Below are 21,540 nucleotides of genomic sequence, written 5' to 3'. Positions count from 1 at the left end.
GACTGGGGATGGGGGAGGTTTAGAAGGGCGCGGAAACACTGCGCTTGGGGAGGGAAGGTGCAGGGTTAACCACGTGGTTTCGGCGGGAACCAATGAAGGACCGCAGTCTTCTCACCCGGTCCTGGTTCCCAGCTTCCAGAGATGGCCAAGAGGAAGCCTCAGTGTGGGACACAGGGTGCAAGTCCCAGAGCATGGGTCTGTCTCTGGGGCCTGCTGAGACAAGACGGGAAGCTTAGGGCGCAGTGCCCTGCGGGGACCCGGAAATCTTCGACTCCGCCTCTTCCATCTTCAGGATGCTGCTGGGCCGGGTCACCTCCACCCCCTTCTCCGTCAATGACATCCTGCGGCTGGAGCAAGAGCAGAGCGATCATGAAGCCTTGCCACAATGGGGGATGCGGAGGAGCCTGGAAAACTCTCAGTACCTGGGAATGGACTCGGAACCGCGAGGATTAGAGGTTAACAACGCCAGTGATGGGGGCAGCTGCGATAAAGAACGGGAACCTTCTGGGGGACCTTGTGAGGCAGTCATGGAGAAAGACGCGGAACAAGTGGAGGAGCCACGTGAGTAAGCGCTCAGGTCTTCTACCCCGGGGATATTGAGGGAGGGGTTCGTTACCGATCCGAGAAAACTTATCTCCTATCTTCTGGGTCCGAGAATCTCACCCCCATTTCCCCCTCAATTGGGGAGTCCAAAAGACAGGCTCCTCTGTCCCCACTCCTGCCTCTTTCGGACACCCGCTGTGTTTCACGAGCCCTATGAAAATAAGGCCCTGAACCCTAAGGATGCCCACAGCAGCCCCGATGGTGCCCACACACGTATCACTCACAGAGCCACAGTTCCCACAACTTCCAGCGCGGTCACCAGGCAAAATCCCTGCCTGTCCTAAATCGTCTGAGAAAAACAAACAAAAATCCCTGTAGCCAACAAAGCAGTGGGACCCCCACAGCTCTGGGGCCAACCCTACCCAGTTCTTTCTAGAGGCTTGCTGATGGCCTGGCCAGTCCCCACTCCTCCACACGGGAAACGGGAGGTGAGGACCAGCGGTGTCTGCGTCCAACGAAATGGAAGGTCCCAAGGGCGCTGGCGCATCAGGGGGCAGACTGAGAGCAGCTCAGACTTACACTGTCCTGGGAGACGGCTCTTGCCTGCCCAGCCCTGGCGCTTTGGTGTCTGAAGGTGCCGCTGCGCCTGGCAGTGAGGACCCTGCGCCTGCAAGCCGCTTGCAAGACAGGAAGGAGCTGGCGGAGAATAGGGTTGCGGTGGCTTTAACGACCCGAGAGGCTTAGGCTCGATATTCCAAGGAGTGAAAAAGCCTCCTTCCTCTCGCCAATCCTGTGTACCGCGGTCGGCATTCCCGTTCACAGATCTGGGACACTGGGTAGCGCCCACTACACGTTGTGAACCGACACCTTCTGTTAAGGCACAAACTAGCCACAGACTCTCAAGCTGGTTATTCACTGATTCCAGGAGCCTGAGGATTGTTAAACGTTGTCGTGTTCGAGAAGAAGCTGGTGGTTTTTCTGCTGTAGACTGTAAATTCTAAACTCCCTCTCTGCTGTTCTGCCAAATTGACTTTCGCTTCCGTTTTGCTGGAAAAAGATCGAGCTACTGAGTTCACCACTGTGTCCTCCCAGCTGCGGGTTCACAGGGTGCGTTCCTTAATTGAAAAACACGGTCTGGGGTCCAAAAACTGAGCCTGTGGCCCGGGCGCCTATCGATCCGGTGAAGGGACTGTGCTGATGGGCTTCATGGCCTCATGCGTCTGCACCAGTGTCATCTAATGTCCAGAGACAGAAGACAGGAGAGGCTCGGGTTTGTGACTAGGTGGGCAGAGGGTGCTGGCAGGCGCCTGGGGTGGCCGGCAGCATCTTGGCCTGTATAGTCTGCGACTATTAAAGGGGGTCTTGTTTGATGTACAGCATCGCTGAAGGTCAATTGCATTTTGATTTGTTAAGGGAAAAAAAAAATTCCCGGGTATTCTTCTTTTCCATGTGCTTAGTTTTTCCGAGAGCCAGGCACATGAAGAAAGTTTTTCTTTCCTCCAACTTTTAAATACCAAACAACCTTATCCCCCACAAGATGCAGGGTATTGCAGGATTGAGGGCCCTGTTCCAACCCGCCTGGCTCTAATTAGGCATGTCCTGCCAGCCTCCCACAAACTTGCACCCCCTTCATGAGCCCTGATTTCTCCTGGATGAGTTTCTGTGGGTGAGCTTGCACCCACCCTGGGGTAAGACAGGGCTTAAACCAAGACGGGAGAAAGGTGGGAAGAAGGAAGAAAGGGCTGCATTGTGGCAGAGTTCGGGCACAGTGGCACAGTGTGGAGTCTCCAGGAAAGAAAATTTGGGGTAAGGCCAGTGCCACCCGCCTGCCAGAAAAACCCCAAAGGAGGAATCTGATGCTTCTGAAAGAAGTCAAATGTGGATCTCAGCAGCATATTTCCCTCAAAGGAAGCTTCTGTTTCAAAGTTAAGGGGTAGTAGGTTCTAAGAAATATTTGGTTTCATTTTGTCAGTTCGAATTAGAGCAACGCATTCATGGGACTCTCCTCTGGTGACCGCCAAATGCTTGATGAAGCCAGCGCCAATTTGAGAGGCACCGCACACTCACACTTGATCCTCCAAGCGAATGTCTCCTCAAACCCGACCATCGTACACATCTTAAGAAAATGATCACATTTAATCGAGTTTATCTTCTGGAAAGTGACATGTATACCGGGGACCAAAGACTGTCATAATTTATGTCCTGGAGGGTTCAAAAGTGATAGACTTTAGAGAAAAGGAACACTTGGACTGGCTCAGAACGGGGATGGCGGGGAAGGGACGCATTAGAGAGGGCTACTAGGGAGGGGGACCTCTCTAGAAGACAATGTAAGAAGTGCTCAGGGACCTGAGTTGATGGTGTTCCTTCCTGTGCTTTTTAGAGCCGGGCCTGGGTGCCGCCTCGCTCCTCCGAGGTGGGAAAAGGGTGCTGGAGCGCAGCGTTGGGAACAGCGGTGGCAGCACGCAACAGCCCAAGACGCGACAGCGGCGGAAGCCACGTGTTCTGTTCTCACAGGCACAGGTGCTGGCCCTGGAGCGGCGCTTCAAGCAGCAGCGGTACCTGTCGGCGCCTGAACGCGACCACCTGGCCAACGCGCTGCAGCTCACGTCCACACAGGTCAAGATCTGGTTCCAGAACCGCCGCTACAAGTGCAAGAGGCAGCGCCAGGACAAGTCACTGGAACTGGCTGGCCACCCACTAGCGCCTCGCCGAGTGGCAGTACCGGTGCTGGTGCGTGATGGCAAGCCCTGTCTGGGCCTGGGCCAGCCACCCTTCACCGGCCCGTACGCTGCTGCCGCGACGCCCTTTTCCTGCTATGGTGGTTACGCGAGCGCCCCCTATAGCGCAGGCTACAACGTCGGCTATGCCGGTGAAGTACCCGCGCCACCCACGCCGCTGGCCAACTCGGGTTTCAGCCCTGGCGGCCCGAGCGCCACGCCGCAGGGCCATCTGCCCTCCACGATGCAGGGCGTCAGGGCCTGGTGAGGCTCCTCTGCTCCGCTATGCCCACCAGGGCCAGGTGCTGGGTCACCTCCTCTCCGGGCTGAAGGTCGCGCCGGATTGAGGGCCACAGTGGAGGAGGGAAGGGGCCCTTCTGCTGGGATCGATCTCTGGTACTGCGAACTGGTGACGAGCCACTGCGCTGGGGCGCTGGAAAGGAGACATAACGCCAGGCTTTCTTCAGCCGCCCATGAAGCTGCACCCAGAGCTCAGAAAACCAAGGACCGCCGCAGTTGCGGGCTTTGGAGCAGTCCCTAGGCAGGTGGCTTTTAAGGGCCTCAATCCTGGGGGATCCAAGATGGTCTTGTATGTTGTGTAGACAGCCTGGAGGCGTGGGAGACGTGGAGGACTCTATCCTCCAATTAAAGGAACGGGTGTGTTGTGGTGTGGGTGGGGGGACTGAGAAGAGGAGTGCGGCAAGGGAATGAAGATCGCCTAAGAGGAGGGTCCAGGAGGTTCCAGAAGAGAGACTATTGCCACAAGTCAAGTCCTCCTGCAGGTTTAAATATCCAGCCTAAGCCATGCTCTGGGACGCAGGTAATCCAGTGGAGAGCACTCTCTGGCCACTTTTGTGCCCCAGAAGGAGCCTCTACATTTCTAGGTCTCGCCTTGCAGTCACTACATTTTGTGTCATATGTACAGCACAGCAACTCGAGTGACCCTCCCTCGTATACTTGGTGTGTTTGCATGATTGTTTGTAGACCATGAGAACCCATTGTCTTGGTCACCTCTGAACAACAGGGAATTAAAGTAGTTCTGATTCTTCTCTTACAGTCCCCCTTTTCCCTCCTCACAGGTTTTCTTTTGAAATGTAATCAGTTCCTAAATTCTGAATCTGAACAGGAAGGCCCCACAGGTGGACCTACACCCTAAAAAGAGGAAAGCCTAAATTTAGGCTTCCTAAAATGATGAATTCTTGACATCCCCTTCCCACCCCCCCCTGCATATCCTGAGGTCATACAACTGAAGATTGAAAAGAAATTCCATTTGTGAAGGAGAACACGGTATTAAATAGGAAATTGTTGGGCTTCGATGTAGCTCAGTGGCAGGGCCCAGCATGCATGAGGCCCCAGTTCAGTCACCGGAACCACAAATGAGAAGTTGTCTTTGGCAGGACCAATTTAGAAGGAAATTTAGTAGAAAGAATCTAACTCGGATTACATTTTTAGACAATGAAAGTTCTAGTTCTCTATTCCCCTGGTTCACTAACTCATCAAAGTTTAAATTCTATTATTTAATAAATAATTGTGTTTCATTAAAATGTACCAGCCCTGCATGTTTTCCTGAATATGAAACTGAGACTGCTTGGTTCTGTGAAAATGGTACCTGGCTATCAATGGCTTATAGCCCTTAAAGGTTACATGCTTAAACCAATGAAACAAAAAGTAATTAATTGTTCCTTATTTTTCTTTCTACTACTTCATTACATTGTCTTTCCTTTCTGTTTTCATCACTCCTTGCTCTTATTTTCTCCACTTTCACCGCTAATAAAAGTATATTTAGAAACACATCATGATGGCTTTCAATGAGTATCGTGTCCCTGGGATTAAAGAGTGCAGAATGTATCTTCACATATCAAGGAAACTAAGAAAACTAAGAGAAAAAAAAGAGATTACAAAAGATCTCCAAAATGTGAAAATCGCCTTACCCTGTTATCCCTTCCTCTTTCACTTTGGGGCTATTCCTCAGAAGAGAAGTTAATCTTGGACACCAGCCTTAGATTCATGACAGGTGAGTCTCAGGCCAGTGTTGCCTCTGAGTTGCAATCTGTTTGGTCCTCAGTTGCTGTATGAATTGTATTTAATTTTTCCAAGATCAGATTTGAAAAATCTGTGTTCATTAAAAAAAAAAATCCTTTGGGTAAGGTCCAGTCCCCCAGGGTGTGGATCCTTGACACGGAGCAGGAAATTAACAGATTGATCCTCTTCATCTTCTGTGCCTCCTTCCAACGTAGATAAGTAACAGAAGCAGTTCACAGACCTGTTCTGAATAGGCCTTGCTTGTGAATTAGAAAGATGCCCAAGCCCTCTCCTCGACTTTGCATCCTACCTGGGGAAAGCATGAGAATAAAAGCCCTGGGCAAGGGTCTGAGTGAAGAAGAAGGCGCAGGCCATTCGCCAGTAACCCCACCGCTGCACATTCCTGCCAGGGACACGAGAGAAAATAAGATTCTGCTGCCGGCTTTACGGAATTTATTCCCTGAGTGGGGTAGTAAAGACCAATGAGAGAGAGGTATTCAAAAACACAAGGTAGTATATTCTGAATGCCAAATAGGACAGAGAGGATAAGCCTTCTCTAGAGACAGAAAACAGGGTGGGAGCTGGCGGGCTTGGGCCAGGCTCTGCAGAAGAGGGGACTGAGCCTGGCCAGTGTGGGTCACCCCAGCTCCACTGTTCACTTCGGGAGGTTTCAAGAGAGGCCTGGGACTTTGGAATGCAGAGAAACAAAGGAGCATATCTAGGGCCAGAGTCATATTTTACAAATCAAAGTTAGTATGGGGGAATTGGGGAACTGCATTCAGGTGAGAAAGGGGTGTGGGGTGAGGGGGCTGCTTACATCTGTACCTAGGATCCTTACCTTAGATCCATTGGCTGGCCTCAGGGTTTTTTTTGTTTGTTTGTTTGTTTTCACACCAGAGGGGCAATGGGCCAAAGTCACAACCAGGCTCCAGAGAGGTCCATCTCCCCCAATAGCAGGAGGACCCAATCCTCAGGCTCGAGGACCACAGCAGGAGCCCACATCTGTGTTCCGCCCCACCCCCATTGCTGTCGCATCTATATTTGGCTGGCCTTAAAAACAAACAAAAGGAAAACAGCAAAACCTACTCCTCGTGCAGTCCATGTGGCTTTCCTTTCAGACAAGGAAGTCTGAGCGTCACCAGAGATTCCTAAAGGAGAGTGAAGAAAAACTCTCCCATCTCTCACTCTCTGCCCAGCAGGAGCGCTTTAAAACACGTCCCTCCCCTGGCCCAGCTCCTCCACCCCCAGCTGCCAGCCTTCCATCTCTGTAATCTCTCCTCCACACTGAAAGCTGCCCCTTTTTGTGTGCCTCCTACCGACGACTGCTTATCCTCCCAGGGCTTTTACCGGGGAGCGCTCTGTAAGCAATCAGCCTCTTATCTTCGGCTGCCTTCAGTCCCATCACTCCAGCCACCTCTTAATGTTCACAAGTTCCCCAAATGGGAAGTAATTGACCTCTAAACAAAACAAAAAAGCTCTCAGAGAGATAGCAGAGGTTCCTTTCCTGGCTGTCCCAGGGCTAGGGGTTCTCACCTAGGCCAGGTGGATAAGTCAATAAATCTGCAGACTTCCTGGCTCCCTGTCCTTCCTCTCTGGTCCCAGCCCCCCTGCAAACCAGCTCCTCTGATCCCATCTGCAAATCGGGCGGGGCACGAGTCTACCCAGCTCACAGAGTTGCCTGGGGTGTGGGTATTTCTTTCATAATGTTATCATTATTATGATTAAGCATATGATTTAGGGAGCATACTCAAATCTTTTGGAAATTCCATTTGAAAATAATTTATGATGCTCGCTATATATTTTTTCCTATCCACATGCCTCCTCCCTTCCCCTCCCTCCCCTTTACCCAATCCAAAATTCCTCCACTCATCCCATGCCCCACCCCCATTATAGATTGGCATCCACTTATCAGAGTAAACAATCAGCCTTTGATTTGGGGGAATTGTCTAACTTTTAGCATGATATTCTGCAACTCCATCCATTTACCTGCAAATGCCATAATTTTATTCTCTTATTGCTGTGATGTTCGGTGTTTATGCCAACTCTATTATTATCAGCTCCCCAACTAGCCCCTTTTCTTTTTTACAAAACAAGAGAACTCCCAGGAATAAAGGCTGTGTTCCTTCCTCCTCTTCCCCTGAAGAAGCAGTCTTACAAAAGAGATAGTGGTGGCAGTTTCAGAGTTTTCTCAGTTCAACCAGAAACATGCTCTGTGACCTTGAATCAGCCTCCTAACCTCTCTGGGCTTGCCTCCACATCTATAAAATTGAGGATCTTTGAGGCTAGTACTCTGACTTGAGGTGGCTCACTCTTGATGTCACATGCCCTAATCATATATTCAATAGAGTACACAAAGTATTGATCTACAGTCTAGAGAACAGCTGTAAAGTGAACACAGATGGGATTTCCATGCAAAGCAAGAAATGGGCTTCCATCTTCCCAGCTGCCTTCTCCACACACACCCCCAGATTGCAACCCCCTTTCCCTCTCCTTTCCCAGAGGAGGTATCAGCTGTTCTGACTTCTGAGATGATCATTTTCAGGCTTCTCTTTATAGATGTGCTCATACAGACACACCCCTTAGCAACATGGTTCCATTTCTCCTGGTTTCAAATGTTACCCTGATAGAATCATCCTGCACACATTCTTTTGTGATTTGCTTCCTTGGTTCAATTGATCTTTGTGTGATTTCTCCATACCGTTGTGTGTAGCTTTCATTGTGAGCTGGTTTCCATTGCCGATTCTATGGCATGAAATGCATGTACGTCAATGTATGTGTTAACTGAAAAATGTGGTCAGTGACCTTTCTCAGAGGGCAGCTGTGCCACAGCTGGAATTTGTCCTGGGCTCTTCTGCTATTTCTGCAGCCTTCCAGCGGTATCCCTGACCCTGGCAACCGCTGCACAGTTTCACTCGGGACTCACCACCTCCCTCGGAGCAGAGTAGTTGGCCCTCTGATCCAGTTAACTTTGTGTGTGTGTGTGTGTGTGTGTCTATTTTTTGATTCAGAAAGTACCAAAAAGCAAAACTTGAATATCTCTCACCTTGAGTCCTCTGTTGAACCCATGAGAATGAAGGATGTGTGGGCATGAAGTGTGTCAAGTCCAAGGTGAGTTAAAGCACATGGGAGGTGTGTACAGGTCAAGCCCTCCAGCCCCTGGGACTTGAGCATCAGAGGATCCTGGTATCCAAAGTGGGAGGATGTCCTGCAACCAATCCCCTGAGGATACCGGGGACCAGCAAGATGCCTCCCATCCACAGAGGAAGCCTCCAAGGGCCAAAACAATGACAGCCACACTGTGAGTTAGTGGTGGAATTGGAACCAACCCCTGAGCCTCTTCTGTCCTCTGGCCCTGGGTTTCCACCCCCGAATACTTGGCAGACAGTTTAGGTTCTTAGATCAGGTTACTATGAAGTACCTCCATTTTCTTTATGTCTTCAGCGAAAGCTCCATAAATGGAGTAGAAGTCTTTTTGGAAAGATTAAAAGAGATAAATTGGGGCTGGGGGTGCAGCTGGGTGGTAGAGCGTATGCTTAGCATGGGAGAGGCCCTGGGTTCCCTCCCCAGCACCAAACAAAGAAAAGGTGGGGTGGTAAATAGAGAGCAAGAGCAGGAGGGTGGGAGGGGTGAAGGTGCACTGCACCCCTGTGCCCTGGGCACACTGTGCCTGTGGGCTCTGGCTCTGCGTTCCTGTTCCCATTTCTGTGCACGTTTTCTGCTTCACGTGGAACCTCCAGGGACACCGACTCATGTATCAGGGTGGCCAGCCCTTGGGGGGGCACATTCAGCCCTGAGCTGTTTCTCTTCCTCAGCTCCAGCCCCCGCCCCCCAGCCCCCCATGCAGCGGGACAGAGCTTCCTAGAAACACTCCGCCTTCCTCTCAGACTGTTTAGGCTCCTCCAAACCCCACCCCCATTTCACCCTGAGAGAGATGTGGTCTCAGTGACACAGTCCAGACTCTGCCATAGGAAAAGCAAAGACATGCCTGCGGCCCCCACCACAAATCTCAGAGCGCTTTCTAAGTCCCCTTGGGGCCCGGCTCATAAGCTGGCTTCAGTCAAACCTGTCTCCTCCCCATCTCTGCCTCCTTGACTCCTGCCCCCTCCTGTCACCAGCCCAGCCTAATCCCCTGAAGCCCATGGGCCCAGGAAATTGGGATCCTCAGCGGAGACCTGAGTGGGCCAGAGGGACCTTTCCTTTCATGGCTCCTGTCTCGCCTTCCTCCGCAGGTCCTGGTCACTCTCCGTGGGAAGCCTGTCTTAGTGCCCAAATTGGACTGAGTCCCCTGGTGCTGGAGCACCTTGGTGGTCCCCATCTCAGTGCACTGACCCCTCAGGCCTGCTGCCCTCTCTAAACAACCAGCCTTGTGTCTGTGTGCTTCCAACAGACCTGCGCAGGTCCCAGAGAAGGGGCTGGTGCCATTTGCTGACTGATCACATGATCAAACAAGAGAATGTCGCTGTTTGATTCCCTGGCACAGCTGCACAGTGTCTGAGGTGAAGACCCAGGCTCTCCCCTTGGCAGCCGGAATCCTCCGGAAGAGGCCCCTTCCCTGTGTGGAGAGGCCCTGGCTCCTGGCAGGGGTGTCTGAGCCTCCATAACAGGGACCATGGCCCTGGTCCTGTTCAGGTTCCCACAAGCGGGGTGACTACAAAGGTCCTTATGTATTTCCAATCAAAGCATAAAGAAAAGGAGAAAGAAATCCCCGTGCTTTTCAACTTTGATTAACAAGTGTCAGGAACATTTGACTGAGCATTTCAGGAGAATACAAGACCAGTCTCATCACAAGGGAACTTCTACTAAGTGTAAAGCCGTTTCCCCTTCACTGAGAGACTCGTTGGCATAACGTGGCCAGGAGAAAGAGGGCATCATTGCCCCACACAGGAGCACCCCCAGGGAGCCCCAGTTCTGAATGGAGTAAGTGGAACACCTATGCTGTGGCTCCTATCTGAAGACGTCCAACTGTCACCTCACAATCCTTAACCCCTTCCTTCCTTAGTAATTCAACCCCAAGTTTCAGCTAAGCACAAAGCTTCTTGGCAGAAGATTGTGTTTCCCAAACGCCTTTGCAGTTGGGAGTGGTCAAGTAATGATGTTAGGCGTAGCCCTCAGTGGGAGGGGCTTTCTCCCTCCTCTCTCTTCCTGCAGGTGAAATGGTGGAGCAGCAGCAGCTGTTTTAGATGATAAAGGAAACAAGATGGAAGAAGCCTAGATTCTCAGCTTCTGACACCAGAACATCAACTTTGTTCTGCTTATAGTCCAACTTTAAGATGAGGGAAAAGTTGACTTTTGTCTGTTTTAAAGCCACTGACTTCTTGGCCTTTGTTACAGTAGCTAAACATGTATCTCAACTGACAAAGAAGATAGATGGGTAGTTAGAAGAGCAACAGTAGATGTTTACAAGAGAGATCCAGCAAGTCAGAGTGGTCCAGAGAGCGCCATCAAAGAAAAGGGACTTGAGACAAGCCCCTTGGAAGGATATACTTTGGATGGGTGCAGGGAAGGACAGGAAGTCTACATAAAGAGATGCAGAGAAGAACAAAGAGCACAAGGTGCACGGGAACCAAAGACTTTGGGGAGGTAGCCTTAGCTCCCAAATTAGCAGATGGAGGCTCCATGTGATTAAAAAATTTATCTCATCAGGCTGCGGCTGTAGCTCAGTGGTCTAGCGCCTGCCTAGCATGTGTGAGGCACTGGGTTTGACCCTCAGCAACACATAAAAATAAATAGATATTGTGTCCATCTACAACTAAAAATTGTTTTAAAAAAATTTAGCCCAAATCAACACCACTAAGAGATAGAAGTTGAGCCTCCAAAGTCTATTTCTATTATATTTTGTCACCTTTGATAATTGTTCCAAGGTACTGCTTCTTACTGTTATTTAACTAACAAGACACACAGTGGTCCTTGCCAATTTGCACCCAACACCTGTATTCTAACTAAAAGTGGTGCTTTTTGATCTTGAAGTTTTCATCCCAAGTTCACAGAGAGTAGATCAGAGTGAAAGGAACCCCTTCAGATGTTTGAGATGTATAGTGAGATCTCAAGATGTCCGTGGGACTCTAAGAATCAGTCTGGTACACTTTGCCTTTCTGGGGGAGACTAAAGACACTGCTTGCAAAACCTAAACTTCCCACCAGGGGACGCCATCGCCTCCGGTTTCCTTGAGAAAGGGAATTCCCCTCGTTCCTTGGGCCTCCACCCAACACCTCTGCATTTGCCTCTGGGTAATGTTTCAGGTTTCTATCTCAGGTCAAGCCCTTTGCCTTCCTTTCTGGATACTGACAGTTGGGCATGAACAGGAGACAATGAGCCTGTGGATAAGGGCTCCGCAGACACCAGCTATTGCTGGCAATGGTTTCAATGTGGAGGTGCAGGTGGCTATGCAATCCGTGGGGGGGCTTTACAGTGCTCAAACGTCCTCCATAGCACCAGCTCATTTAATTGCCACATGAGAAGTTCCCGTTCTCAGACCATTGGTAAAATTGAGGAAAGTGAGGGACCTATCCGAGGTCACCCAACTTGTAAATCAGTCAGAATATAAAAGCCATTATTCTTGTTCACAGGTCCTCTGTCCAAGGTTAACCTTGTATATCTAAAATTCAACTGTGTTCAGACACGAACTCTAAAGGGTTTGCAAAGCAAATATTGCCAATAGATTCTCCTACAACTGCCTTCCTTTTCTCCTGCTGCCCAGGTTCTAAGACCTTGCAGGGAATATGATCTAGATGGTCCTTGAACTGTCCTTGACTCAGAGCAGAGGTCCCTAATTTTCCTGAATTGAGGACACTTTGGAGAACTGATGTCACTGAACCTTGTGGGCTCTGGCTTAGCTCTGTGCTAACCAGCTTGGTGATGGCTGCTGAGGTACTTCACCACTCTAGTTTTCCTCTTGGGTAAAACAGAATAACGTTAAAAGAGCTGAGACCAAGGAGACTATTTAAGTGACAGAGACCCAATTCACACTTACATGAGTAAAAAAATCAAGGCAATTTGTTGTTCCACATAGCTGAATGGCAAAGAAGGTTGAGCTGGACCTAGGGGTGCCTAGCACCAGACCCAAGTCCTGGAGTGGCTCCCCACCCACCCCTCGCCTCCACTCTCTGCACGGGCAGCTTCAGCATCACAGGCTGGCTGAACCGACTGCCAGACACACAGCTACTGTCAGCTCAGAGCTGCACCTTACAGCTCCAGTCCCCTGCCAACACCAGGGTGGAAGGCTCCCCTCCATCCTGGGGGCAAAATAACAAAGGAAGGTGAGAGTGGTTTTGGAAAGTCAGCCTCCGAGGCTGAAAACCTCCTTACCTTCTTCCCAGGGGTTATGCTGACCCAGGGCAATGCGCTCACTTGCAAATCTCAAATGCATGGCCTTCGCGGAGGCTTACAGAGGCTTACCGTGAGGGAGGGGCCGGGGGCTGCAGCGCAACGTTCGCACAGCATGCCTTCCTAAGAGGAAGCAGTGCCTCCCTGTGTCCAACAGTCCATAAATCGAAAGGAAGTGAGCCAGCAATTGATTCCCTTGGGACAGATGTCACCAAGCATCCTCTCTTCCTGTCTGGGATTCACATCATCTCTGAGGCAACAAGTGGAGAATGGGCAGCGGGATCAGCCGGATGGCATAAGGCCCCCTCGTGATGTCACACCAGTGTATTCTCATGTTGTGCAGACTATTGCTTTGTGTCTGGGATAGCACACTCATCCTTCTGCAGCTTGAGTGACCTTGGAGACATGGGACAAATGCTGCTCTTCCATAACTATCTTGTATCCCGTTTGGACCGCAAGCTCCTTGAGGGCAGACAGCGTGTATTATCCTGACATCCGACTTCCCAAATTTAAGTTACGTGCTGAGTCTAGGGATAATTCCCCTCATTTCTACTCATCCCTTGGGTCATGGCCACTGCCTGGTGGTCAAACCTGCTAAATCCAGGGCCAGAGAAAACTGGAAATCCATATGCAACAAAATGAAACTGAATCCCCTCCTCTCGCCATGCACAAAAGTTAACTCAAAGTGGATCAAGGAGCTAGATATCAAATCAGAGACTCTGCGTCTAATAGAAGAAAAAGTTGGCTCCAATCTGCATATTGTGGGGTCGGGCTCCAAATTCCTTAATAGGACACCCACAGCACAAAAGTTAATAACAAGAATCAACAAATGGGACTTACTTAAACTGAAAAGTTTTTTCTCAGCAAGAGAAACAATAAGAGAGGTAAATAGGGAGCCTACATCATGGGAACAAATTTTTACTCCTCACACTTCAGATAGAGCCCTAATATACAGAGTATACAAAGAACTCAAAAAATTAAACAATAAGAAAACAAATAACCCAATCAACAAATGGGCCAAGGACCTGAACAGACACTTCTCAGAGGAGGACATACAATCAATCAACAAGTACATGAAAAAATGCTCACCATCTCTAGCAGTCAGAGAAATGCAAATCAAAACCACCCTAAGATACCATCTCACTCCAGTAAGATTGGCAGCCATTATGAAGTCAAACAACAACAAGTGCTGGAGAGGATGTGGGGAAAAGGGTACTCCTGTACATTGCTGGTGGGACTGCAAACTGGTGCGGCCAATTTGGAAAGCAGTATGGAGATTCCTGGGAAAGCTGGGAATGGAACCTCCATTTGACCCAGCTATTGCCCTTCTCGGACTATTCCCTGAAGACCTTAAAAGAGCGTACTACAGGGCTACTGCTACATCAATGTTCATAGCAGCACAATTCACAATTGCTAGACTGTGGAACCAACCCAGATGCCCTTCAATAGATGAATGGATAAAAAAAAAATGTGGCATTTATACACAATGGAGTATTACACAGCACTAAAAAATGACAAAATCATGGAATTTGCAGGGAAATGGATGGCACTAGAGCAGATTATGCTTAGTGAAGCTAGCCAATCCCTAAAAAACAAATACCAAATGTCTTCTTTGATATAATGAGAGCAACTAAGAACAAAGCAGGGAGGAAGAGCAGGAAGAAAAAATTAACATTAAACAGATACATGAGGTGGGAGGGAAAGGGAGAGAAAAGGGAAATTGCATGGTAATGGAGGGAGACCCGCATGGTTATACAACATTACATATAAGAGGTTGTGAGGGGAATGGGAAAATAAACAAGGAGAGAAATGAATGACAGTAGAGGGGGTAGAGAGAGAAGATGGGAGGGGAGGGGAGGGGAGGGGAGGGGAGAGAGTACAGCATAGGAAAGGTAGCAGAATACAACAGTTACTAATAGGGCATTATGTAAAAATGTGGATGTGTAACCGATGTGATTCTGCAATCTGTATTTGGGGTAAAATCGGGAGTTCAAAACCCACTTGAAGCAAATGTATGAAATGTGATATGTCAAGAGCTTTGCAATGTTTTGAACAACCAATAAAAAATAAATAAATCCAGGGCCAGAGGGTGTGTGTCTGGGCTTTGCCATTTGCTAGCTGAGTGCCACAAGAAGCCAGTCAGCTTCTTCCTGCCTTTGTCTCCTTTTCTGTGGATGGGGCTGTAATGGTGCTCAGGCCTGGGGCTGTTACAGGACTGAGTTAATATAAGCACAGGGCTTTGAACAGCATGTTCTAAGCATTAGTTAAGAATTGTGGGCTGCGGTTGTGGCTCAGTGGTAAAGTGTTGCCTAGCACACACGAGGCACTGGGTTCGATCCCCAGTACCACGTAAAAATAAATGAATGAAATAAAGGTATTGTGGCCATCTACAACTAAAGATATTAAAAAAAAAAAAAAGAATTGCGACCATTGTTTTAGTGACAAGCCAAAGATTTCTGTATTGCTGAATTTCACTAGTTTAGAAAAGGTTTAGAGGGCTGGGGATGTGGCTCAAGTGGTAGCGCGCTCGCCTGGAATGTGTGTGGCCCGGGTTCGATCCTCAGCACCACATACAAACAAAGATGTTGTGTCCACTGAAAACTAAAAAAAAATAATAAAAATTAAAAAAAAAAAAGGAAGAAAAGGTTTAGAAAATGCTTTCTCATGCACTCTTCGTGCAAAGCTAGGTTCCCTGCCTGTGAAATGGACCGGCTTCCTGGCCTCGCACTGAATTCTCATGGCAGCGGTGGGTAAGTCTGCCCCTCAGGAGCAAGTGCCTATCTGGCCTTCTCCTTTCTTGCATTCTAGGCTTCTGCATCCACAGAACTCTCCCAACACTTTTCCTCCAGTTCAGACCTCAGATGGCACCAAACAGTTTTTACCTCTTCTTGAGGGAGATGGCCATCGGGAAGGGCTGGCCCTCCATGCCCATGAGCCATGTTTCTTGAGTTCTTCAGCAGAGCTCACTAATCAGGGTGTCCAAGATTTTCTCAGTAATTGGACCCTCCCAGCCACCTTATCTTGCCCTCTGCTTCCCCCATGCTTCCTTTAGTTGGCCTTGACTCTCTCCAGAGGCCTCTGAGGGAGGTGTCTGCATGATCTGGTCTGTCAGTGTTCCTGTTTATCGATCAGCTACTTGCTAGCTTTGACATGAGAACCAGCAATGGGTTCTTATTGAAAGGCCTTTTCTTTCTGTTGACATGTGTATTCGTCTATTTTCCATTGCTGCTAACAAGATGCCTGAGGCTATAAACTGTATAAAGAAAAGTTCACAGTTTTGAAGACGAAAAGTCCAAAATCAGGGATGCCCCATTTGTGCAGACTCTGGTGAGGGTCCCATTGGTTACATTGACCATGGCTGACAATGTTCACAAAGTTGACAACAACGTTGACAATATTGACAGTGGTCACAATGGCTGATGGCATCGTGGTGGGAGTCTGTGCAAGAGGGAGAGCTCACATAGCAGGACAGGAAGCCAGAGAGGGGCTGAGTGCTCTTCCATAGCAAGCTCCTCTCCAGATCCTTCTGAAGGCACAGCCCAGTGACCTAACCACTACTAAATGGCCCACCTCTTAAAGGTCCACCACCTCCCACAAGCTTCCAACTTATGAACCCTCAGGGGACAAACCTGGACCAGATCCTAATGATGGCTGCTTGCCGTGGAACTACAGCCCTGGCAGGGAGCTTTGGCTGTGACCATGACATTTCACTTCTTCTCACAAAATACATGAAACAAATCAGGTGATAGCAATTATCTCTGCATTTTACTTTGCTTTTTCTGTTTAAAACATTTCATAGTAAAACAAAACAAAAAAATAAATCACGTTTCAGGAGATAAGAATGAACCTGGCCTCCACATTGTGAGACGTAGATCCAAGTTCCCACTTGGCCACTGATGCGTAAGTCTTGGTGAGTCATTTCGAGGCTCTGACCTTTTGACGCCTAAGGTTCCTCAGTATCTTATTCTGGGGGTTCCTTGTCTGCTGTGGTGCTAGGGATGGAGCCCCAGGCCCTGTGTAATCCTGTGTTTTTAAGTAGACACCCTGCCCTGCCTGTTTCTGACGTCCTTCTCTCCTGCACACCATTTTCATTCCTGCTGGACTATCCCATCTTCTTTCTTTCCTCTCCCATCAGAGGGGACAGAGGCCTGGGTAGATACCTGCAGGGGACAGAGGCCTCTCCCATGCCCCCAGCATTCAGGCATCAGGCGGGCTGCTGGGTGGTCTGGAGGACTGGCCCTTCCTTCCTTCCCCCTGCACCTGGGGTGACCAGGTCCCCTGTGAACTGTGAAAACACCAGCAGGACCTGGCCCGCCTCACCCTCATCCCTGGGAACTTCAGGGGCAGGACCTGCCTCTGGCCAAACAAACCCCTGGCCCAGCAACTCAGACCTACCCAGGCTGTGCTGCTGAAATGGTTTTCAGAAATATGTCTGCCAGAGAGGCCTGAGCCAGCAGCCCTGGAAGAAAGCAGTTTTCTTTTGGAACAAGCTCTTTGGGTCCCCGACCCTGGCTAGCTGAACAGTCAGCAGATCTCTCTGGGGAGCCAAACAGCGTCCCAGTCCCTGCCCTGGCCCCTGGAAGGGATCTGCACCCATCCCATGCCAGAAACCAGCTCTGTATCCTCTCAGATGCTCATCCACCCTGGACACCATCACTTGGGGGGCACCACAAGACTATGACAACCATCTCAGTTTCATGGGGGCATTGAGAGCCAGAGGGATTGGGGAGAGAAAGGTCTCAAATTGCCAGTGGCGGCCAGTGCAGGGGGAAGGTCAGAGCCCCCTCCTCTAGACAAACATCCCCAATGTGTCTCCCAGGTGAGGGCCTCTGCTAAGCTGTTGAGCAGACCAGGCAAGGAAGGACTGCGGCCACCCAGTTAGAGGGCAGGGACTCTTCTGCAGACGTGGCCCTGCAGCTGTGGAGGGGAGTGAGTGAAGTGACCAGGGGCACCGTTAGCAAAATAGTTTGGGGCTCCTATTGCCCCATAAATCTTCCTGATGGCTTTTCTCAGGCAATAAGCACAGATGAGGGACATCATGAGCCCAAGGTATTTTCTGCTGCCAAAGTTTGCCAATCCCCTGGGACCTACAGAGTGGCCTTCAGGGAAGGGAAAGCTGGGCTATACCCAGCCCCAGAGCTGGAGAATCAGACCTTGTTGTCTTCAAGGGTCTTAGGACACAGGGAGAGAGGCCTTTGGACAGGTTTGGGATATGAAGCATGAACGGTTTCAGAGTGAGATTCAGGGCTCAGGAACACAGAAGGTCTGGACCTCCTAAGAAAGGAACCTGTCACGAGTACACAGAGGCCTCCATCCCCTCCATGTCATGTCCTCCTGTCACTCATTGAGCCACACAGTGCCCTCACTCAGCTCCCCGCTCTCAAAGGTAGGTGTCCCCAAACCAGTAGTATTGGGATCCCTTGGGAGTTTGCAAGCCGTGCAGAATCTTAGGGCTCACCCAGACCCACAGAAGCAGAATCTGCATTCTAGCAAGGTCCTCAAGGTCTGAGAAGAGCTGCTGCAGCCTGCCAGAGTCCTGTCCCCTTGCCCCCACCTCCTCTCCCCAGGTGCTCTGGTCTGAATGTCCCTCCAAAACTCAAGTTCAAATTTAATTACCATTGAAACATGCTCGGTAGTGAAACTCTTCAGAGGAATGGATTAATGCTGGTATTGCAGGAGCAGGTTCCTGAGAAAAGAATGAGCTTGGGCTGACTCATTCATATTCCACCCCCCTCGCCACCTGATGCCCCCTGCCTTGTTATGAGTAACCAAGGAGTTCCAGCAGATACATTCCCCCAATCTTGCGCTTCCTGACCTCTATACCATGAGCCAAATAAACTTCTACTGGTTGTAGTTTAGCTGGTCGGTGGTATTCTGGTACAGCAACTGAAAATGCACACAGACACCAGGCTAGTTTCCCTGTGCTCTGGGTTGCTCTATGTCCCCTCTCCCCCCTTGTACCACATCTCTGTGTCCTGTGGCCCTGAACTCTGTCAGCCTCCAGATGGAAAATAAAGGTCACACTAATTCCACCAATTCATGCCACTGGATAAATGAGTGAGGGAAATGTGACATTCCCCAAGCCTATACAGCATTTCATATTAACACATGACAATAACCCAAATGCCACATGGAAAAAATACAGGACACAGAGTGAGATCGGTGGGGAAACAATGCCCTTGAACCACTCCAGGTGGGCAGTTGCCCATGATCTGGGCTAATCTTGTAGAAGGTGGTTTTATTCAGCCCTTGTCCCTGCTTTTGATGGTTCTGCTGTCATGCTCCCTTGGGAGAGGAAATGGGAGGAGGGAAAATAGGTTGGCTAAGCAAGGAATTCTGGAAAAGCAGTGGGAAACAGCTGTGATCCTAAGGGAGGTCCATAGTCCTGCCTGCCCTCCACAACCAGGCAACTCTATTTTCTCTCTCCCCTGTGTCAACCGAATCAACTGAACCCAGGGCTTAATGAGCCTGATTTGCTTCCAAAGCCATCTCTGAAAAGCCAAATAGGTAGGTGCTCATTGAACACCTGACGTGCCTAGTGCATGACTCAGTGGGGCCAGCATGGGCTTTGGAGGCAGAACCACCTCTTAGCTGTGCAAACTTGAGCATGTTGCCTTCAATCTCCAAGACTCAGTCTCTTTGTCTGTATAGAATGATCCCCAATGGGTTGTAGAGTGGATCAAATGTCTATAGTGAGCTATAGACTCATGGTAGTGAGCCTAGCATGGGACTTTTGATCTGTGTCAGTCTCCTCTCCCCTTTCCTGGTGTTGTGCAGAAAAGGAGAAGCTGAGTCACAGCCCTGAAGTCTTACGCAGGGTTCTCCAGGCTTGGCTGTCCGCCTTCTGCCATGTGAGAGAACACGGCACTCCTTCTCTCTGGAGGACACAGCCACGAGGCACCATCTCGGAAGGGGAGAGCACCCCTCTCCAGACACCAATCCTGCCAGCACCTTGATCTTGGACTTTACAGTCTTCAGAACTGTGAGGAAAAGAAATTTCTGTTCTTTACAAATAGCCAGTCTATAATATCTTCTTATAGCAGCACAAAATGTACTATGACAACTAGTGAGCTGAGATGATGAACCATGTTTCCTTCTTTTAAAGTGTGTTTTTCCAAGGCCTTCTGGCAACTGAGACCAAGGGCCAATGAGAAGAGAAGACTGGAGAGGCCCACAAAGTCTCTTGGGTGGAAATTGAACCCATGAAGACACACAAGAGACTGCAGATGCACACACAGCCCGCCAAAGGGCTCGAGGTTAGGATGGAGCAGGACGTGAGTGCAAACGATGACCAGGCCGTAGAGGCAGGGGAACATCAGCAGGGAAGGAAGGGGAGGCGAGAAACTGCGGCCTTCAGGTGGGAGGGCCTGGAGCACCCTGAGAGGCTGAGTTTTCACGGAGTGGAGAGTGTGGTGCAGCACCCCCACGTGGGGCCCAGGCAGGCTCGTGGCCGCAGCGCACTCTGTACTCTGGCTGTATCAGGGACTCCTGGGTTCAGGGCTCTCTTTGTCTTGTCTCTTCACAAGGTCCCTGGGGATTCCGAGACACGGTGAACTCCCAGAAGCTCCTTCCAAGTGATTCTTGTCTCCACATGACTACAATGTCTTCAGCTTCACTGGAGGGAGGGAGGATGGGAAAACAAACGGGACCTTTTCTATAAGGTGCAAACCATGAACTTGAATGTTCCAGTCCAGCTCCAAAAGATAACCAAGGGACAAGTCTGAACTCCAATATCACTGAACTTCCAAGAACACTAGGACAATGTTCTCCCACCCCAACGCCAAAGCTCAGAGTCCCGGAGGCCTGGCACAGCGCCAAGGAGAAGTGTTTCACAACGCGGATGGCAGGGTCTCTGCAGTCAGAAACTCAGGGCGTCCTCTTTCTCTGAGTCCCATCCAGTTCCAGCTAGGACTGGGAACTGGACCAGGGCTGAGGTGAGGAAGACGAAAGAGAAAGGAGCTCTCTATGCCATAAGCAGGAGCCTCCAGGGCACTCAGATGGCACCTGGATATTTATCCTGCAGCTCTGCCTTGAGTGAGGGGGGACCTTGGGGTTGCTCCCCCTCCTCTCCTGCTTCCATCCGGACACTCTTAACTGGGACCCCCACCTCTGGGAAGTCCCAGCAAGCCGTGTTGCATATTGCATGTGGCCTCTTGTTGGGGTGGGGGTGCTCATCAATTCCTCTCCTTTCTTTTTCTTTTTGCCTATCTGCATTAGTGAAGGCAATGCAAAGGGCCTCCACGGAAGAGAGAATCGTGGTGTGAGCAGGTCAGGTACAATTTGGGGTGGCTACCCCAGAAGGCCTTGGAAAACATACTTTAAAAGAAGGAAAGAGATGTATGCTAATGAAGCAACTTTGACATTTTCTGCATTTTATGATGGTTCGACATCTGGGGGCCTATGGAGTTGAGAAGGATAGGGCTCTCCTAGGGTTAGTCAAACCCCAGAGAGAGCAAGCCAACCAACCTGGGGTCCATGCTCCCAGACACATCCTTTCTTTAACTCTGACCCACTACTCCAACATTCCCCCTACCTCAAGTCACCCAGAGCCTTTAGCCCAGGCCACACCAAAATGATCCCAACTCTTCAGCCCTAAGTGTGTGCCCAGCTTCTTATATGTCCTGCCCCTTCCTTTCCACATTAAGGTCTGTGACTCATGCTGCCCCTCACCCCGATGCCTGCTCCCCAGCCTGGTGCTTCCCCATGTGGCCCTGGACGGTGTGTGTGCTGCCTCCAGGTTCTACGTCTGTGAGCACATAAATTCTTTCCTGTGTCTTCGTGCCTTGCCCTACCTGATAAAAACCAGCGCGGGGTACATTTATAACAAATGTCCACTGGACAATTCTGTCAGTCTGCTCCTGCTTCTTCCAGTGGAGGGCAGCACTGGGGTCCACAGGGGAGGGTGAGAGGAGGGGTGGAAGGGGAGAAGTGCATT

General features: G+C 50.0%; 1 protein-coding gene and 1 non-coding gene across 2 annotated transcripts; one reads left to right on the top strand and one right to left on the bottom strand.

Moving 5' to 3' along the window:
- The first annotated feature begins 152 nt into the window (after window positions 1–152).
- Window positions 153–5,051, top strand: Nkx2-6 (NK2 homeobox 6). The gene is made up of 2 exons (XM_046447847.2): window positions 153–561; window positions 2,924–5,051. The coding sequence occupies exons 1-2, from the start codon at window positions 294–296 to the stop codon at window positions 3,526–3,528; spliced, it is 873 nt and encodes a 290-aa protein (XP_046303803.1). The 5' UTR covers window positions 153–293; the 3' UTR covers window positions 3,529–5,051.
- A 1,122-nt stretch (window positions 5,052–6,173) lies between these two features.
- On the bottom strand, window positions 6,174–6,277 carry LOC124094889 (small nucleolar RNA U13). Its single transcript, XR_006852366.1, has one exon. It is a non-coding gene; the product is annotated as a small nucleolar RNA U13 (small nucleolar RNA).
- Between the last annotated feature and the right edge of the window lie 15,263 nt (window positions 6,278–21,540).

The sequence above is a fragment of the Marmota monax genome, unplaced genomic scaffold (genome assembly GCF_021218885.2).
Source record: "Marmota monax isolate L192 unplaced genomic scaffold, Marmota_monax_Labrador192_F-V1.1 WCK01_AAM20220418_F8-fsc00040, whole genome shotgun sequence".
Classification (NCBI taxonomy): Eukaryota; Metazoa; Chordata; class Mammalia; order Rodentia; family Sciuridae; genus Marmota; species Marmota monax.
This window is presented reverse-complemented; position numbering and strand designations above follow the sequence as displayed.

Coding starts and splice junctions, on each gene's coding strand:
- Nkx2-6 (XM_046447847.2), top strand. CDS start 294: ATGCTGCTGGGCCGGGTCACCTCCACCCCCTTCTCCGTCAATGACATC. Junction 562..2,923: donor GGAACAAGTGGAGGAGCCAC/GTGAGTAAGCGC, acceptor TGTGCTTTTTAG/AGCCGGGCCTGGGTGCCGCC.